Source organism: Ranitomeya variabilis, chromosome 1 (assembly GCF_051348905.1).
Source record: "Ranitomeya variabilis isolate aRanVar5 chromosome 1, aRanVar5.hap1, whole genome shotgun sequence".
NCBI lineage: Eukaryota > Metazoa > Chordata > Amphibia > Anura > Dendrobatidae > Ranitomeya > Ranitomeya variabilis.
The window spans coordinates 662322022-662336846 of record NC_135232.1 but is presented as its reverse complement, the minus strand read 5'-3'; the positions used below and the strand labels follow the sequence as shown (position 1 = coordinate 662336846).

Here is a 14825-nt window from a genome sequence, read left to right as displayed (position 1 = left end):
GCACACCCCAATAAGTTTGCTAAGTTGGCAGATGAGGGGGGTGCCAGTACAGGGGTAGCACTGCTGCAGCCAGGCATGTCCTCTGAAAGCCGGAGGAGTGACTGCTCCAGTAAGGAGGGAAAAAGGAGAGCAGGGCAGGCCAGACAGGTGCTGGTAGTGGGGGACTCAATTATTAGGGGAACAGATAGGGCAATCTGTCACAAAGACAGGGATCGTCGGACGGTGTGCTGCCTACCTGGCGCTCGAGTCCGACACATCGCTGATCGGGTGGACAGATTACTGGGAGGGGCTGGTGAGGACCCAGCGGTCATGGTGCACATTGGCACAAATGACAAAGTTAGAGGTAGGTGGAAGGTCCTTAAAGATGATTTCAGGGAATTAGGCTGCAAGCTGAAAGCAAGGACCTCCAACGTGGTATTTTCCGAAATACTGCCTGTACCACGTGCCACGCCAGAGAGACAACGGGAGATTAGGGAGGTTAATAAGTGGCTCAAGAATTGGTGTAGGAAGGAGGGGTTTGGGTTCCTGCAGAACTGGGCCGACTTCTCAGTTGGCTACAGGCTCTACGCTAGGGACGGGCTGCACCTCAATGGGGAAGGTGCAGCTGTGCTGGGGGAGAAAATGGTTAGAAGGTTGGAGGAGTGTTTAAACTAGGGATTGGGGGGGAGGGTATTCATTTTATAGGAGGGGAAGATAGTGCAGATAGAGACCTGGGCACAAATAAGGAAGTTGGGGGTGGCGGTGGCATGGGGGGTGGGGTTAGAACAGTTAGTAATTTAAGAAAGAATAGAGGTACAGAGAGTAACATCAAGTGCATGTATACTAATGCCAGAAGCCTCGCCAACAAAATGGATGAATTAGAACTAATGTTGTTGGAGCATAATTATGACATGGTGGGGATATCTGAGACGTGGCTGGATGAGAGCCATGACTGGGCTGTTAACTTGCAGGGCTATAGCCTTTTCAGAAATGACCGTACAGATAAGCGAGGGGGTGGGGTGTGTCTGTATGTAAAATCGACCTTAAAACCCATCCTGCGTGATAATATAGGTGAATCTAATGAAAATGTAGAGTCTCTGTGGGTGGAGATAAGGGGAGGGGGAAAAAATAATAAATTACTGATAGGGGTTTGTTATAAATCTCCAAAACTAATGGAAGCAATGGAGAATATCCTCGTAAAGCAAATAGATGAAGCTGCGACTCAAGGAGAAGTCATTATTATGGGGGACTTCAACTACCCTGAAATAGATTGGGGAACAGAAACCTGCAGTTCCAGCAAAGGTAATCGGTTTTTGACAACTATGAGAGACAATTACCTTTCACAACTGGTTCAGGACCCAACAAGGAGGGGGGCACTGCTAGACCTAATATTAACCAACAGGCCAGACCGCATATCAAATATAAGTGTTGGGGGTCACTTGGGGAATAGTGATCACAAAATAATAAGTTTTCATGTAACCTTTAATAAGATGGGTAGTAGGGGGGTGACAAGGACACTAAACTTCAGGATGGCAAATTTCCAACGGATGAGAGAGGATCTTGGTGCAATTAACTGGGACGATATCCTGAGACACAAAAATACACAAAGAAAATGGGAGACATTTATTAGCATCCTGGATAGGACCTGTGCACAGTATATACCGTATGGGAATAAACATACTAGAAATAGGAGGAAACCAATATGGCTAAATAGAGCTGTAAGGGGCGCAATAAGGGACAAAAAGAAAGCATTTAGAGAATTAAAGGAAGTAGGTAGTGAGGAGGCATTAAATAAATACAGAAAATTAAATACATTCTGTAAAAAGCAAATCAAGGCAGCAAAGATTGAGACAGAGAGACTCATTGCCAGAGAGAGTAAAAATAATCCCAAAATATTCTTTAACTATATAAATAGTAAGAAACTAAAAAATGACAGTGTTGGCCCCCTTAAAAATAGTCTGGGTGAAATGGTGGATGAGGATGAGGAAAAAGCCAATATGCTAAATGACTTTTTTTCATCAGTATTTACAAAAGAAAATCCCATGGCAGACAAAATGACTAGTGATAAAAATTCCCCATTAAATGTCACCTGCTTAACCCAGCAGGAAGTACAGCGGCGGCTAAAAATAACTAAAATTGACAAATCTCCGGGCCCGGATGGGATACACCCCCGAGTACTGCAGGAACTAAGTACAGTCATTGATAGACCATTATTTTTAATCTTTAAAGACTCCATAATAACAGGGTCTGTACCACAGGACTGGCGTATAGCAAATGTGGTGCCAATATTCAAAAAAGGGGCAAAAACTGAACTCGGTAATTATAGGCCAGTAAGTTTAACCTCTACTGTGGGTAAAATCCTGGAGGGCATTCTAAGGGATGCTATGCTGGAGTATCTGAAGAGGAATAACCTCATGACCCAGTATCAGCACGGGTTTACTAGGGACCGTTCATGTCAGACTAATTTGATCAGCTTCTATGAAGAGGTAAGTTCAGGACTGGACCAAGGGAACCCAGTGGACGTAGTATATATGGACTTTTCCAAAGCTTTTGATACGGTGCCACACAAAAGGTTGTTACATAAAATGAGAGTAATGGGGATAGGGGAAAATATGTGTAAGTGGGTTGAGAGCTGGCTCAGGGATAGGAAACAAAGGGTGGTTATTAATGGAGCACACGGACTGGGTCGCGGTTAGCAGTGGGGTACCACAGGGGTCAGTATTGGGCCCTCTTCTTTTTAACATATTTATTAATGACCTTGTAGGGGGCATTCAGAGTAGAATTTCAATATTTGCAGATGACACTAAACTCTGCAGGGTAATCAATACAGGGGAGGACAATTTTATATTACAGGATGATTTATGTAAACTAGAAGCTTGGGCTGATAAATGGCAAATGAGCTTTAATGGGGATAAATGTAAGGTCATGCACTTGGGTAGAAGTAATAAGATGTATAACTATGTGCTTAATTCTAAAACTCTGGGCAAAACCGTCAATGAAAAAGACCTGGGTGTATGGGTGGATGACAAACTCATATTCAGTGGCCAGTGTCAGGCAGCTGCTACAAAGGCAAATAAAATAATGGGATGTATTAAAAGAGGCATAGATGCTCATGAGGAGAACATAATTTTACCTCTATACAAGTCACTAGTTCGACCACACTTAGAATACTGTGCACAGTTCTGGTCTCCGGTGTATAAGAAAGACATAGCTGAACTAGAGCGGGTGCAGAGAAGAGCGACCAAGGTTATTAGAGGACTGAGGGGTCTGCAATACCAAGATAGGTTATTACACTTGGGGCTATTTAGTTTGGAAAAACGAAGACTAAGGGGTGATCTTATGTTAATGTATAAATATATGAGGGGACAGTACAAAGACCTTTCTGATGATCTTTTTAATCATAGACCTGAGACAGGGACAAGGGGGCATCCTCTACGTCTGGAGGAAAGAAGGTTTAAGCATAATAACAGACATGGATTCTTTACTGTAAGAGCAGTGAGACTATGGAACTCTCTGCCGTATGATGTTGTAATGAGTGATTCATTAATTAAATTTAAGAGGGGACTGGATACCTTTCTGGAAAAGTATAATGTTACAGGGTATATACACTAGATTCCTTGATAAGGCGTTGATCCAGGGAACTAGTCTGATTGCCGTATGTGGAGTCGGGAAGGAATTTTTTTCCCCATGGTGGAGTTACTCTTTGCCACATGGGGTTTTTTTGCCTTCCCCTGGATCAACATGTTAGGGCATGTTAGGTTAGGCTATGGGTTGAACTAGATGGACTTACAGTCTTCTTTCAACCTTAATAACTATGTAACTATGTAAAAGAGAGCTGGCCATGAAAAAGCACCAAACATACACTCACCGGCCACTTTATTAGGTACACCATGCTAGTAACGGGTTGGACCCCCTTTTGCCTTCAGAACTGCCTCAATTCTTCGTGGCATAGATTCAACAAGGTGCTGGAAGCATTCCTCAGAGATTTTGGTCCATATTGACATGATGGCATCACACAGTTGCCGCAGATTTGTCGGCTGCACATCCCAAAGATGCTTCATACAAGGCAGGATGGATCCATGCTTTCATGTTGTTTACGCCAAATTCTGACCCTACCATCCGAATGTCGCAGCAGAAATCGAGACTCATCAGACCAAGCAACGTTTTTCCAATCTTCTACTGTCCAATTTCGATGAGCTTGTACAAATTGTAGCCTCAGTTTCCTGTTCTTAGCTGAAAGGAGTGGTACCCGGTGTGGTCTTCTGCTGCTGTAGCCCATCTGCCTCAAAGTTCGACGCACTGTGCGTTCAGAGATGCTCTTAGGCCTACCTTGGTTGTAACGGGTGGCGATTTGAGTCACTGTTGCCTTTCTATCAGCTCGAACCAGTCTGCCCATTCTCCTCTGACCTCTGGCATCAACAAGGCATTTCCGCCCACAGAACTGCCGCTCACTGGATTTTTTTTCTTTTTCGGACCATTCTCTGTAAACCCTAGAGATGGTTGTGCGTGAAAATCCCAGTAGATCAGCAGTTTCTGAAATACTCAGACCAGCCCTTCTGGCACCAACAACCATGCCACGTTCAAAGGCACTCAAATCACCTTTCTTCCCCATACTGATGCTCGGTTTGAACTGCAGGAGATTGTCTTGACCATGTCTACATGCCTAAATGCACTGAGTTGCCGCCATGTGATTGGCTGATTAGAAATTAAGTGTTAACAAGAAGTTGGACAGGTGTACCTAATAAAGTGGCCGGTGAGTGTATGTTCTATCTCTTTTAAACCCGTCTGTCACACTGTAATCACATAATCAGTGATAGGTGAAGAGAAAAAAAGCACAAAAAAGGATTAAATTCCAATCTAATAATAGTTTATTCAATAATCAAATTACAAATACTTATAATTTAAACCTGGTAACCTCAGATGTGAAGGACACGTATGGCTACTCTCTCCTTAAATACATTTTGCTGTAAGCAAGTATTCAAAATTCCAGATTATGCATCCAATAAAAATCCATACACAATGATCCCATAACAAATATCTGTGCTTCTGCTGAGGTAGGGTTATGTAAATTAAAGAAGATATCCAAAGTGATATATAATACAACATTAATATGTCCTCATGCAGCTGAATAATTAAATAGGGTCAAACCTATGAGTATAGAAATGCATAATCTAAGAACGGAGTTTCAAAGTTATACTTCCTAAATGTAATGAGAAGGTGCCGTGTCCCTCCACCCCATGTATTGATTTAGGCACATGATAAATACGGTAAGCTGTTTGGATCTGATTGTGATTTAATATGTTCTAACTTGTCAGGTTTTCCTATCTGTGGGGTATTGTGCTTAAACTGTGAAAAACATTGGTTTTCCCCAGTTATTTCATTGTCACACCAGAAAAAGAAAGCCAGATAAATGTAAACTAGGTAATCTGTGAAAGCTTGTGTAATTTTGTAAAAAGAAAGGGAAGTCAGGACATTGTGGATAAATGGAGTCTAGTGTGTGCACAACCACATTCTGTTCATACGTGTGTGTATACAAGGTAGCAAAAAGGGCGTTCCAGCTTCTAGTAACATTTTTATTTCATAATTGATGTGAATACTTTTCTGCCCAGTGATGACAAAAATATTCTCGGAGTGATACCGTTATTGACTAACCAGAAAATAATATGTTTGCAAGCTTTCAGAGCACAGCGGCTCCTTCTTCAGGCATGATTACAGATAGATTAATAAGAAAAAAGCACAACATTTAAGGGATATTACAGCAGGACATTTGTTCATGAGGTAGGAGGTGTGATGCCTCCTAAAGATAAGCCAAGGAAATCAAATTAGGCAGCTTATTACAAATGGAGAGGTGTCCTTAATTAACTGGAGTGCGTCTGGTGGAGGTGTGCATTGTGTCCTTGTAGTGACTCATAAATCCAGGTGTTAAATTGAATCCTAGTGTCAAAGAATTGAACATCTTCATTAGTTTGAATTCACAAATTTTTATTTCTCTGTCATATTCCCAGAAGTGGTAGTTCTGGGAATATGTCTTTCAATTTGTGGTCTCTGTGGAATATGGGTTGGAGATCAGCACCAATTTTCCTTAAGATGCTCATGTGGGGGTTGTATATGAACTACCACTTCTCTTCTACAAACAGCCCCCTAACTTAAGGAATCTCCTTGTCAGAAGTGTCCTCTCATCACCATCAGTCACTGGCACCAGGGCCGGCGTTTGGCACAGGCAGACGCCTGGGGCCCCCACCTAGAAAGGGGGCCCCCTGTCTCTGCAGCCCCTGTATGAAGTGCCCAGAGGGTGTTCAGCAGTGAATAATGCTGTGCATTGCTCTGTAGTCCCAGGGTATCTCTCCCAACCCCCCCTTGAGACCCCCTCAGTGCTGTGATTTACTCATGTGGTCCCAGAGCTCTGTGCTGTTTGCTGTAGGATCAGGTTTCACAGTCACATACAGCAGGGATCAGCATAGGCTCTGACCAGTCACTGAATCACTGCTTATAATCTGCTGTCACTACTGTCTGGATGACACAAGACAGGAATATTGTCTGCTGAATCAGGGCATTTATTATATAGAAATAAATGAATTCCCATGTGAAACAATAAGGGTAAACCTTACACATATAGTACAGGTGTGCATAGGAATCAGCGTTTTTGGTGCTTTTTTTTTTTGCAGCCAAAACCTGCTCTCTTGGCGGTAAATACACTGCTTTCAAAACACCCATTTTTTTAGGGTATGTGCAGAGGATCCGGAAATGGCAGCCCTTTGGATGCAGCGGACATGTGCTGCATCCAAAGTGCTGCCATCTTTTGAACACAGGTGATTCCGCATGCGTTCATTGAACCGTGCGGAATCACCGCATCCTATACATTGCAGGTGTGAGATTTCTCTTGTGGAGACTCGCGTCTACACCATATAAATTGACATGCTGGGGTCTGGAAAGATGCACCGCATGTCCGTCTCTGCGGGTGAGGTGCGGGTGTCAGTGCACACATAGTAGAGATGGAATTTCTTGAAATCCCATCCACTATACTGTAACATCTGGCCGCTGCAGGTTGGACGCTGCACAAGTAGACAGCAGCCGACCTGCAGCGTTTACTGACTGTGCACACACCCTTAGAGCTTTTGCTGTTTGTTTTTCACAGTATGCATTTTGTCAACAGTACATGTTTAATAAAGTTAGTGTTATTCACAAAAAACGCAGTGAAAAACAACGTTGCAACATTTGCCGCATTTTTTAAACTTTTTCATTGCTTTCTACGGGTGAAAAAAATTGCTGAAAGCGACACTCTGCAGATTTGAAAAAGACATCAGTTGTGAAATTCAGTCAGGAGAAAATAAAAGGGTGTGCAGGAGATTTCTGAAAATCTCAGTTTTTGCTTGTGTTGTAAACTTCTTATTTGCAGAAAGAACAGCTGCAAAAATTCTGCATATGAACATGGCCAAAGCTGCTTTATAAAGTGCCAGCAAAACATATGAGATTTCCGAAATCTCCTGCAGGCGCTTGTTTGTTTTCTGACTGGATTTCAGAACTGTAGCACTTTATAAATCTGTAGCGTGTCACTTCTTTCAGTGTGTTTTCACGTGTAGAAAGCAATGAAAGAATAAAAAAGCTGCAGATATTGCAACGACATTTTTCACTGCAATTTTTTAAGTGGTTTTGGTGAATTAAACTATTAGGTCTCGTTCACATGTTCAGTATTTCACATCAGTATTTGTAATGCAGAAACAGCAGTGGAACAATGAGGCTTATGTGCACACGTTGCGGAATCTGCTGCGGATTTTTCCACGCAGATTCCTAAAAATCTGCAGGTAAAACACCCTGCGCTTTACCTTCAGATTTACAATGGATTTATCGTGGAATTACTGAGGTTTTTGTGCGGTTTTCAACAGCGTTTTTACCCCTGCGGATTTCTATTATGGAGCAGGTGTTAAACGCTGCGGAATCTGCACAAAGAATTGACATGCTGCAGAAAATAAAACGCAGCGCTTCTGCGTGGTATTTTCCACAGCTTGTGTACGGTGGATTTTGTCTTCCATACGTTTACATGGTACTGTACAACGCATGGAAAACTGCTGCAGATCCACAGCAAAATCCGCAGCGTGTGCACATACCCTGAGAAACCCGTCACCACTTCTGTATTTCTCACCCTCCTGGTTTTGGCTTACATATGCTGATGTGAAATACTGACCAAACACTCAACGTGTGAACGTGGTCTTAAACATACTGTAAAAAGCTGAAAAAAGTGGGACGGACACCACAAAACAAGCTGAAAAACAGGTGTTTTGAACGCAACATTTTTACTGCTAATAGAAAAGGTTTTGGCTACTGAAAAAAATGCTGCATGTGAACATAGTCTTACTCTGAAACGCTATGTCTATCTGTGGTGTTACATAGGACTGCAGGTGATATCTACTAAATTATCTGTACTCAGAGAGTTATCACTGCTATCTCTGGTGTTACATAGGACTGCAGGTGACATCTACTATATTATCTGTTCTCAGAGAGTTAGCACTGTTTTATCTGAAGAGTAAAAAAAAAAATTAAGAGGGGGTTGGGGGCAACTCTTTGTCTTGGGCTCCCAATCTTTTCTGACCCTAGCAATTCCCCTGCGTACAGCTAATAGTGGCAGACACATTGGCCGATATAAGGCCCCTAAATATGGGGGCCACAGTGAAATGTTATCATTTGGGCCCCCCACTTTAAATTTTTGCCTAGGGCCCCACTTTGTCTAAAACCGGCCCTGACTGGCACATTCCCATGTAGCAATAAAAAAGGCAAAACTTGTACCCACATATTACCAACAGATGTAGTCCGCATACCAACCACAAATCAGGACTATAAGGTCATGAGTTACTTTTCTTGTATATCCTCCAATGTTGTGTACATGATACAATATACTAGGTGCCCTGGATATATCTATATTGGGGAAACCATGCAAAAAATTCAAACTAGGATGAATCTACACAGACACACAATCAAGAATGAAATGGACACGCATGTGGGAAAACATTTCTCTGGACCTGGACATTGTATGACAGACTTAAGTTTTAATACTAAAAGGTCCTTTTAAGGATGACAGAAAAAGAAAAATATGGGAATTAAGACTGAAGGCCCCGTCTCACATAGCGAGATCGCTAGCGAGATCGCTGCTGAGTCACTAGTTTTGTGACGCAACAGTGACCTCAGTAGCGATCTCGCTATGTGTGACACGTACCAGCGATCAGGCCCCTGCTGTGAGATCGCTGGTCGTGTCGGAATGGCCTGGGCCGTTTTTTGGTCGTTGAGGTCCCGCTGACATCGCTGAATCGGTGTGTGTGACACCGATCCAGCGATGTCTTCACTGGTAACCAGGGTAAACATCGGGTTACTAAGCGCAGGGCCGTGCTTAGTAACCCGATGTTTACCCTGGTTACCAAAAAAACCCAAACAGTACATACTCGCCTTTCGGTGTCCGTCAGGTCCCTTGCCGTCTGCTTCCTGCTCTGAGTGCCGCCGTACAGTGAGAGCAGATCACAGCAGTGACGTCACCGCTGCGCTCTGCTCTCACTGTATGGCGGCTCAGTCAGAGCAGGAAGCAGACGGCAAGGGACCTGACGGACACCGAAAGGCGAGTATGTACTGTTTGTTTTTTTTTGGTAACCAGGGTAAACATCGGGTTACTAAGCGCGGCCCTGCGCTTAGTAACCCGATGTTTACCCTGGTTACCCGGGTGCTGCAGGGGGACTTCGGCATCGTTGAAGACAGTTTCCACGATGCCGAATTCGTTCCCCTGATCGTTGGTCGCTGGAGAGAGCTGTCTGTGTGACAGCTCCCCAGCGACCACACAACGACTTACCAACGATCACGGCCAGGTCGTATCGCTGGTCGTGATCGTTGGTAAATCGCTATGTGAGACGGGGCCTTGAGACATGGACACAATTCACACCTCCACCAGACGCACTCCAGATAATTAAGGACACCTCTCCATTTGTAACAAAATGCCTAACTTGATTTCATTGGCTTATCTTTAGGAGGCATCACACCTCCCACCTCATGAGCAAATGTCCTACTGTAATATCCCTTAAATGTTGTGCTTTTTCCTTATTAATCTATTTGTAATGTTGCCTGAAGAAGGAGCCGCTGTGCTCTGAAAGCTTGCAAACATATTATTTTCTGGTTAGCCAATAAAGGTATCACTCCAAGAGTACTTTTGTCATCACTGGGCAGAAAAGTATTCACATCGATTTTTCTGGCTAACACGGTACCACAATACAATTTGTTATTGTACATCATTATTTCATAATTAAAATTCCATTCCATAGGAAACAAAAAAAAGCAGGTTGTGGAGGAAGAAGTGACACATTTTGAAAGCAATCCCATATTTTTCATTCACCACCTTTTTTGTTTCTTTTGAAATGGAATTTTAATGATGAAATAAAATTGTATATTTTACATGAAGCTGGAACGGCCTATTTGCCACTTTATAATTTTGTCAAAAGCATAAATAATCTGTTTGTGAATTTCTAAGGTGCAGAACACTAATGTCCCACTTTTTACAGAAAATGTTAGATTACCTAAAAGAGAAAAAGGATGCTGGATTTTTCCAAAGCTTGTCTGGCCTAATGATGTCATGCAGGTAATTACATTCCTATGATTTCCGTATAGATACTTTTGCTTTGTCCTTGAGAAGTGTAATACTGTTATTGTCAATTGCTAACCAAAAAAAAATGCCATAAAGCTGTGTTGTTGCTGAAATGCAACCATGTTTCTGTTAGTGACATTACATGACTCAACTTGAACCCACGCTCTTACAGTACATGGCTTAGCAAGAGCAAGGTCATCGCTATAGTCTTCACTAATATTACAAAGATCCTTCGGAGACATTCAGTGGTTTGATATAAGGATCATTCTCATTTGTTTTGCTTTATTTTATTCAGTGTTCTTGACTTGAATGCATTTGAAAGACAGAATAAAGCAGAAGGCCTTGGAATGGTCACGGAAGAAGGAACACGTAAGTGTAATTTCCGGAACACTTACATTTAATTGTCAAACCAATGTTAAGCATTTTTTAGGCCTCTTCATTTTGACAGAACTTTAAGATTGCATGCCCACAATCAGGAACAGCAACGTTTTGGACGCAGCGCATTTGTGCTGCTTTCAAATAGCATCATTCTACATTACAAGCACAGTGTATGGGATTTATAGAAATCCCATGGCCACTGTGCTGCTATTTAACGCAACGTAAACTCACCGGCGGTGCGGCTTTACGAGACGCAGCATGTTAATTTCGGTAGGAGAGATGCTAGTCTCCGCTGCATAGTTTCTCCCATAGTCATTCATTAGATACATTAAATCCACAAAGTTCACTAAAAACATGCAGATTTAACCTCGTGATTACAATGTCTAAAGCGCTGCTATTTCTGATTGTGGGCACATTGCCTTAAAAAACTTCATTTTCAGATAAATCATTCCCTGCTGTGAAAAAAGGTGTCATCCCTTCTCCGGATTTTTTCTATTTTTGGCAATTTGTCACATATAAATGTTTTCAGATCATCCAACAAATTTTAATATAAGATAAAGACAACACAAATAAAGATGAAATGCAGCTTCTAAAAAGATCGTTCGATTTATTGCGGATAAAGATTTATTCAGTCTTATCAAGTCCTCTAATGTCATTTTAATGGTTTTTCTCATAACTTCTTTAACTGAGACAACAGAGGCCTTTAGTTCTTTATATGTTTCATTGAGCTCTTGGTGAAATTTTGGTAGGTCGGCCACTATTGGGAAGGTTCACCACTGTTTTCTTCATTTTTGGTTAATGGTTCTTACTACTGTTCGCTTGAATAGCGATGTTTTAGTAATGCGATAGAAGATAGATTTAAAGGGGTTTTCTCATCTTATTAAATGGGTGAATTTACAAATGGCTTGTGAAAGCAAGCAACTTTGCAATTTACTTCTTATTAAAAATTCTCTTCATTCTCAAGAAATGACAGCTCATTTCCAAGATTACCAGAAGAGGTTGCCTGTCTCCTAGGAAAGGAGTGCCTGCTTGCAAGCTGTCTCCTGTACAATTTGCGATTGCTGCTGTAATGAGGGTCACATTGTTGGATCCAGACCACCACAGTGTCCCTGTACTCTTTTCATGCTGCTGAGGTAAAACTGCTTCTCCTAGCAGCATGAGAGAGCATATAGTTTTGGACAGTACCCCAGCCATGCCACCAACAGAAACTGTTAAACTTTAAGAGCGCATTGGCCTCAACGAGCAAGGAGACAGCAAAGTGGTGCACTCCTGAAGACAAAACTTGAGACAGCCCTTTTAATTGATTAAGTTCAACAGATCTGGCAACAATCGTGGCTGTGTGGGGCTAGTAAAATTGTACCGAATTATCAACTGAAGTTGATTAACTGGTTGATTCATTAGCTAAGAGGGAATTCATGTTTCACAAAAGGCCAAGTAAGGCTGAAGATAATTTTCCCTCTAACAAATAAAATAATTTATAAAAAGCACTATTTGTTTAGTTGGATTATCAGAATCTAATATTAAAAGTAATTAATTGATGTGAAACATTCAAGTGTGACAAAAATGCAAAACTGGAAGAGATTGGGAAGGGGGCAAATACTGTTTTATGGCACCTTAGAATTGATTTACACAATTGCTCTCAAACTTTTTCTAGCCAGACAACCACTTAATTGCTTTATACACTGATGTAAAGTCCTAGCCAGTTTTACTGCAATTGCATAATCCATAGTGATGTCAAATCTGCGCTGCAGTTGGCCACACTGGCCCAGGGACTGCTCATCACTGGGGGGAAAAATGTTAATTAACCAAAAATCACACACTGTACAACGTAATGACTTTATAGTTGGAGCGGCCCCCAGACGCAGGACAGCGGGGTACTCGGATCCGGGTCTCTCGGTTCTGAGGATGTCACGGTGGCCCGACCCGGTCCGTGGTCCTGCTAAGGGGCGCCCAATAAGAGGTGTAGGTGGTGGTGTAGGTCGCAGTAAATAACGAGGACACAGGGTTGCAGTCTCTTTACCTCTTTACTGAAGGCTTCGGGATCCGCAATCCAGAGCACTGTTAACAGGGCTGGCTGAGACCGGCCGGTCCGAAGGCACATCCAGAGTTCCCTTTGCAGGTGGAAATCAGTGCCTACCTACTAGCGCCTGGGTGTTGTAGTACTTCCCTGCTGAGCACCACGGGATAGTCCTCACAACTGTCGTGTATGTTTCTGTTCTTTCTCTCCTTCCCCCAGATGATATGGATAGGATGCACCCGTATGACGGGGTAGGCCTGGAGTTATTTTATAGGGACCCTAGAGACGCCCCTCTCCCACAATTGCCTCCGTTGTCTTCATTAGGTGATTTAGGTGAGGCAGCCAACCTATAATTAACTGCCCTGCCGTTGGTTTGAAGTAATGCGTAGAGCCCAATACTTCCTCGGCATTCCGGCCACCGGCTACGCGCCTCAGTAGGATGTTGCCGATCTCGGGGCACGACTCCTACTGGTTCTATCACCTTTGTGCTGTGATCTCATTTCTCACTTCTCCACAATATACTTTGCTTCATGTCCTTTCTTAAGATGCCGCCGCAATGAAGTGCAGGCGCGGCTCCGTAACAATCTGTCCTTTCGCTAGGCCTCTGTCAGGATCCCACCCCTGACAGGGACCCCCCTGGATCTTCCCAAGCAACACTCTTCTCTCACTAGATGTTACCTGGGCAAAACCCAGTCAGCTTCTCTCTAACTTCCTATCCAACCCCCAGTTTTACCAGAGTGTGAGGAGTGGCCTAATACATAGGGCCCTTTGCTCCCCCTGGTGGCCGGAGTGTGAAGTGTAGTGTGTGACTGTGATACCTGGTCAGGTGAACTCCTTTAGTGCAATCAGACGTACCATCACTCCCCTTAGTGGCGGAGCAACAGTACTGCAACGACCAGGACTCTGGGGCGCTGCACTCCCCCCCCGGTTAAATCCAGTACTCCCGGACTGGGAAAGAAGAATAACAATACATGTTAGTAAAAGACATACAAAATTTTGAAATGCAATAAACAAGTAAATTTAACAGTGCTTCCCTTTATGGGAGGTGAGAACACTTGAACGTTACAAACACAAACATATTTACATAGTGTTTCAGATTTTAAATAACATTTATTAAATAACTGACTATAAATAACCATTATTACCCAGCCGGGCATTCTATCTACAAAGTGCAAATTCTGAATAATAATGTAACTCTTCCTTTAAGGGCGTAAGGCAGGTACCCACTAAAGGCATACTACAAAACTAAAAGTGCAAATCAATATTTTCCTGAGCTCTCTTTCTCCTATGCAGGACTCTCTCGTCTACCCCCATGGGCTTACTGCATCTTTCCTTGGCTCTCTATCATTAGTTCCGATAATCACTTCAACTTCAATTTTTATTCATTATCAACAGTTCTATTCCTTATCGTTATCTTTCTAGCTACATACTACTATGTAAAACATCATTGCTATCCAACTTTCTTAAAGCAACATTATATCTCGACTAACTGCAACAGTGAACATTCCCTTTAAGAGGGACATTTCAAGTCTCTTTGAGGTAGTGCAACTCTCTAGTTGCAAGTCTGCAGTGAACAAGAGCTTCTACGCTGTATCCGAGAACAGTCTCTTCAAAAAGCTCTTTCCTTTGTAAAACCAGTAGGGGGCACCTTTAAGAAGGTGCAACTATTTACAGCAACAGTTTGTGAATCATTCACCGTCCATGATTCGGCAGTCTTTTTAAAACAGTGATGCAAAAACAAACATAAAGCATTACGGATCCCGGGTAAACAAAGGGACCCCTTTAAGAACTAACCCTAGTTGGGTTTTAGCAGAAAGGCAGGGAGAAACAAACAAA

The 14825-nt window shown here is 42.6% G+C and overlaps 1 protein-coding gene across 11 annotated transcripts in view; it reads left to right on the top strand.

Moving 5' to 3' along the window:
- Positions 1 to 14825, top strand: part of RYR3 (ryanodine receptor 3) — a 978540-nt gene that overhangs the window by 829333 nt on the left and 134382 nt on the right. For all 11 annotated transcript variants that reach the window (XM_077263521.1, XM_077263512.1, XM_077263503.1 and 8 more), the window contains 2 exons: positions 10512 to 10588; positions 10890 to 10963. In XM_077263521.1, the coding sequence (XP_077119636.1) occupies positions 10512 to 10588; positions 10890 to 10963 (151 nt within the window). The remainder of the gene's footprint in view (positions 1 to 10511; positions 10589 to 10889; positions 10964 to 14825) is intronic.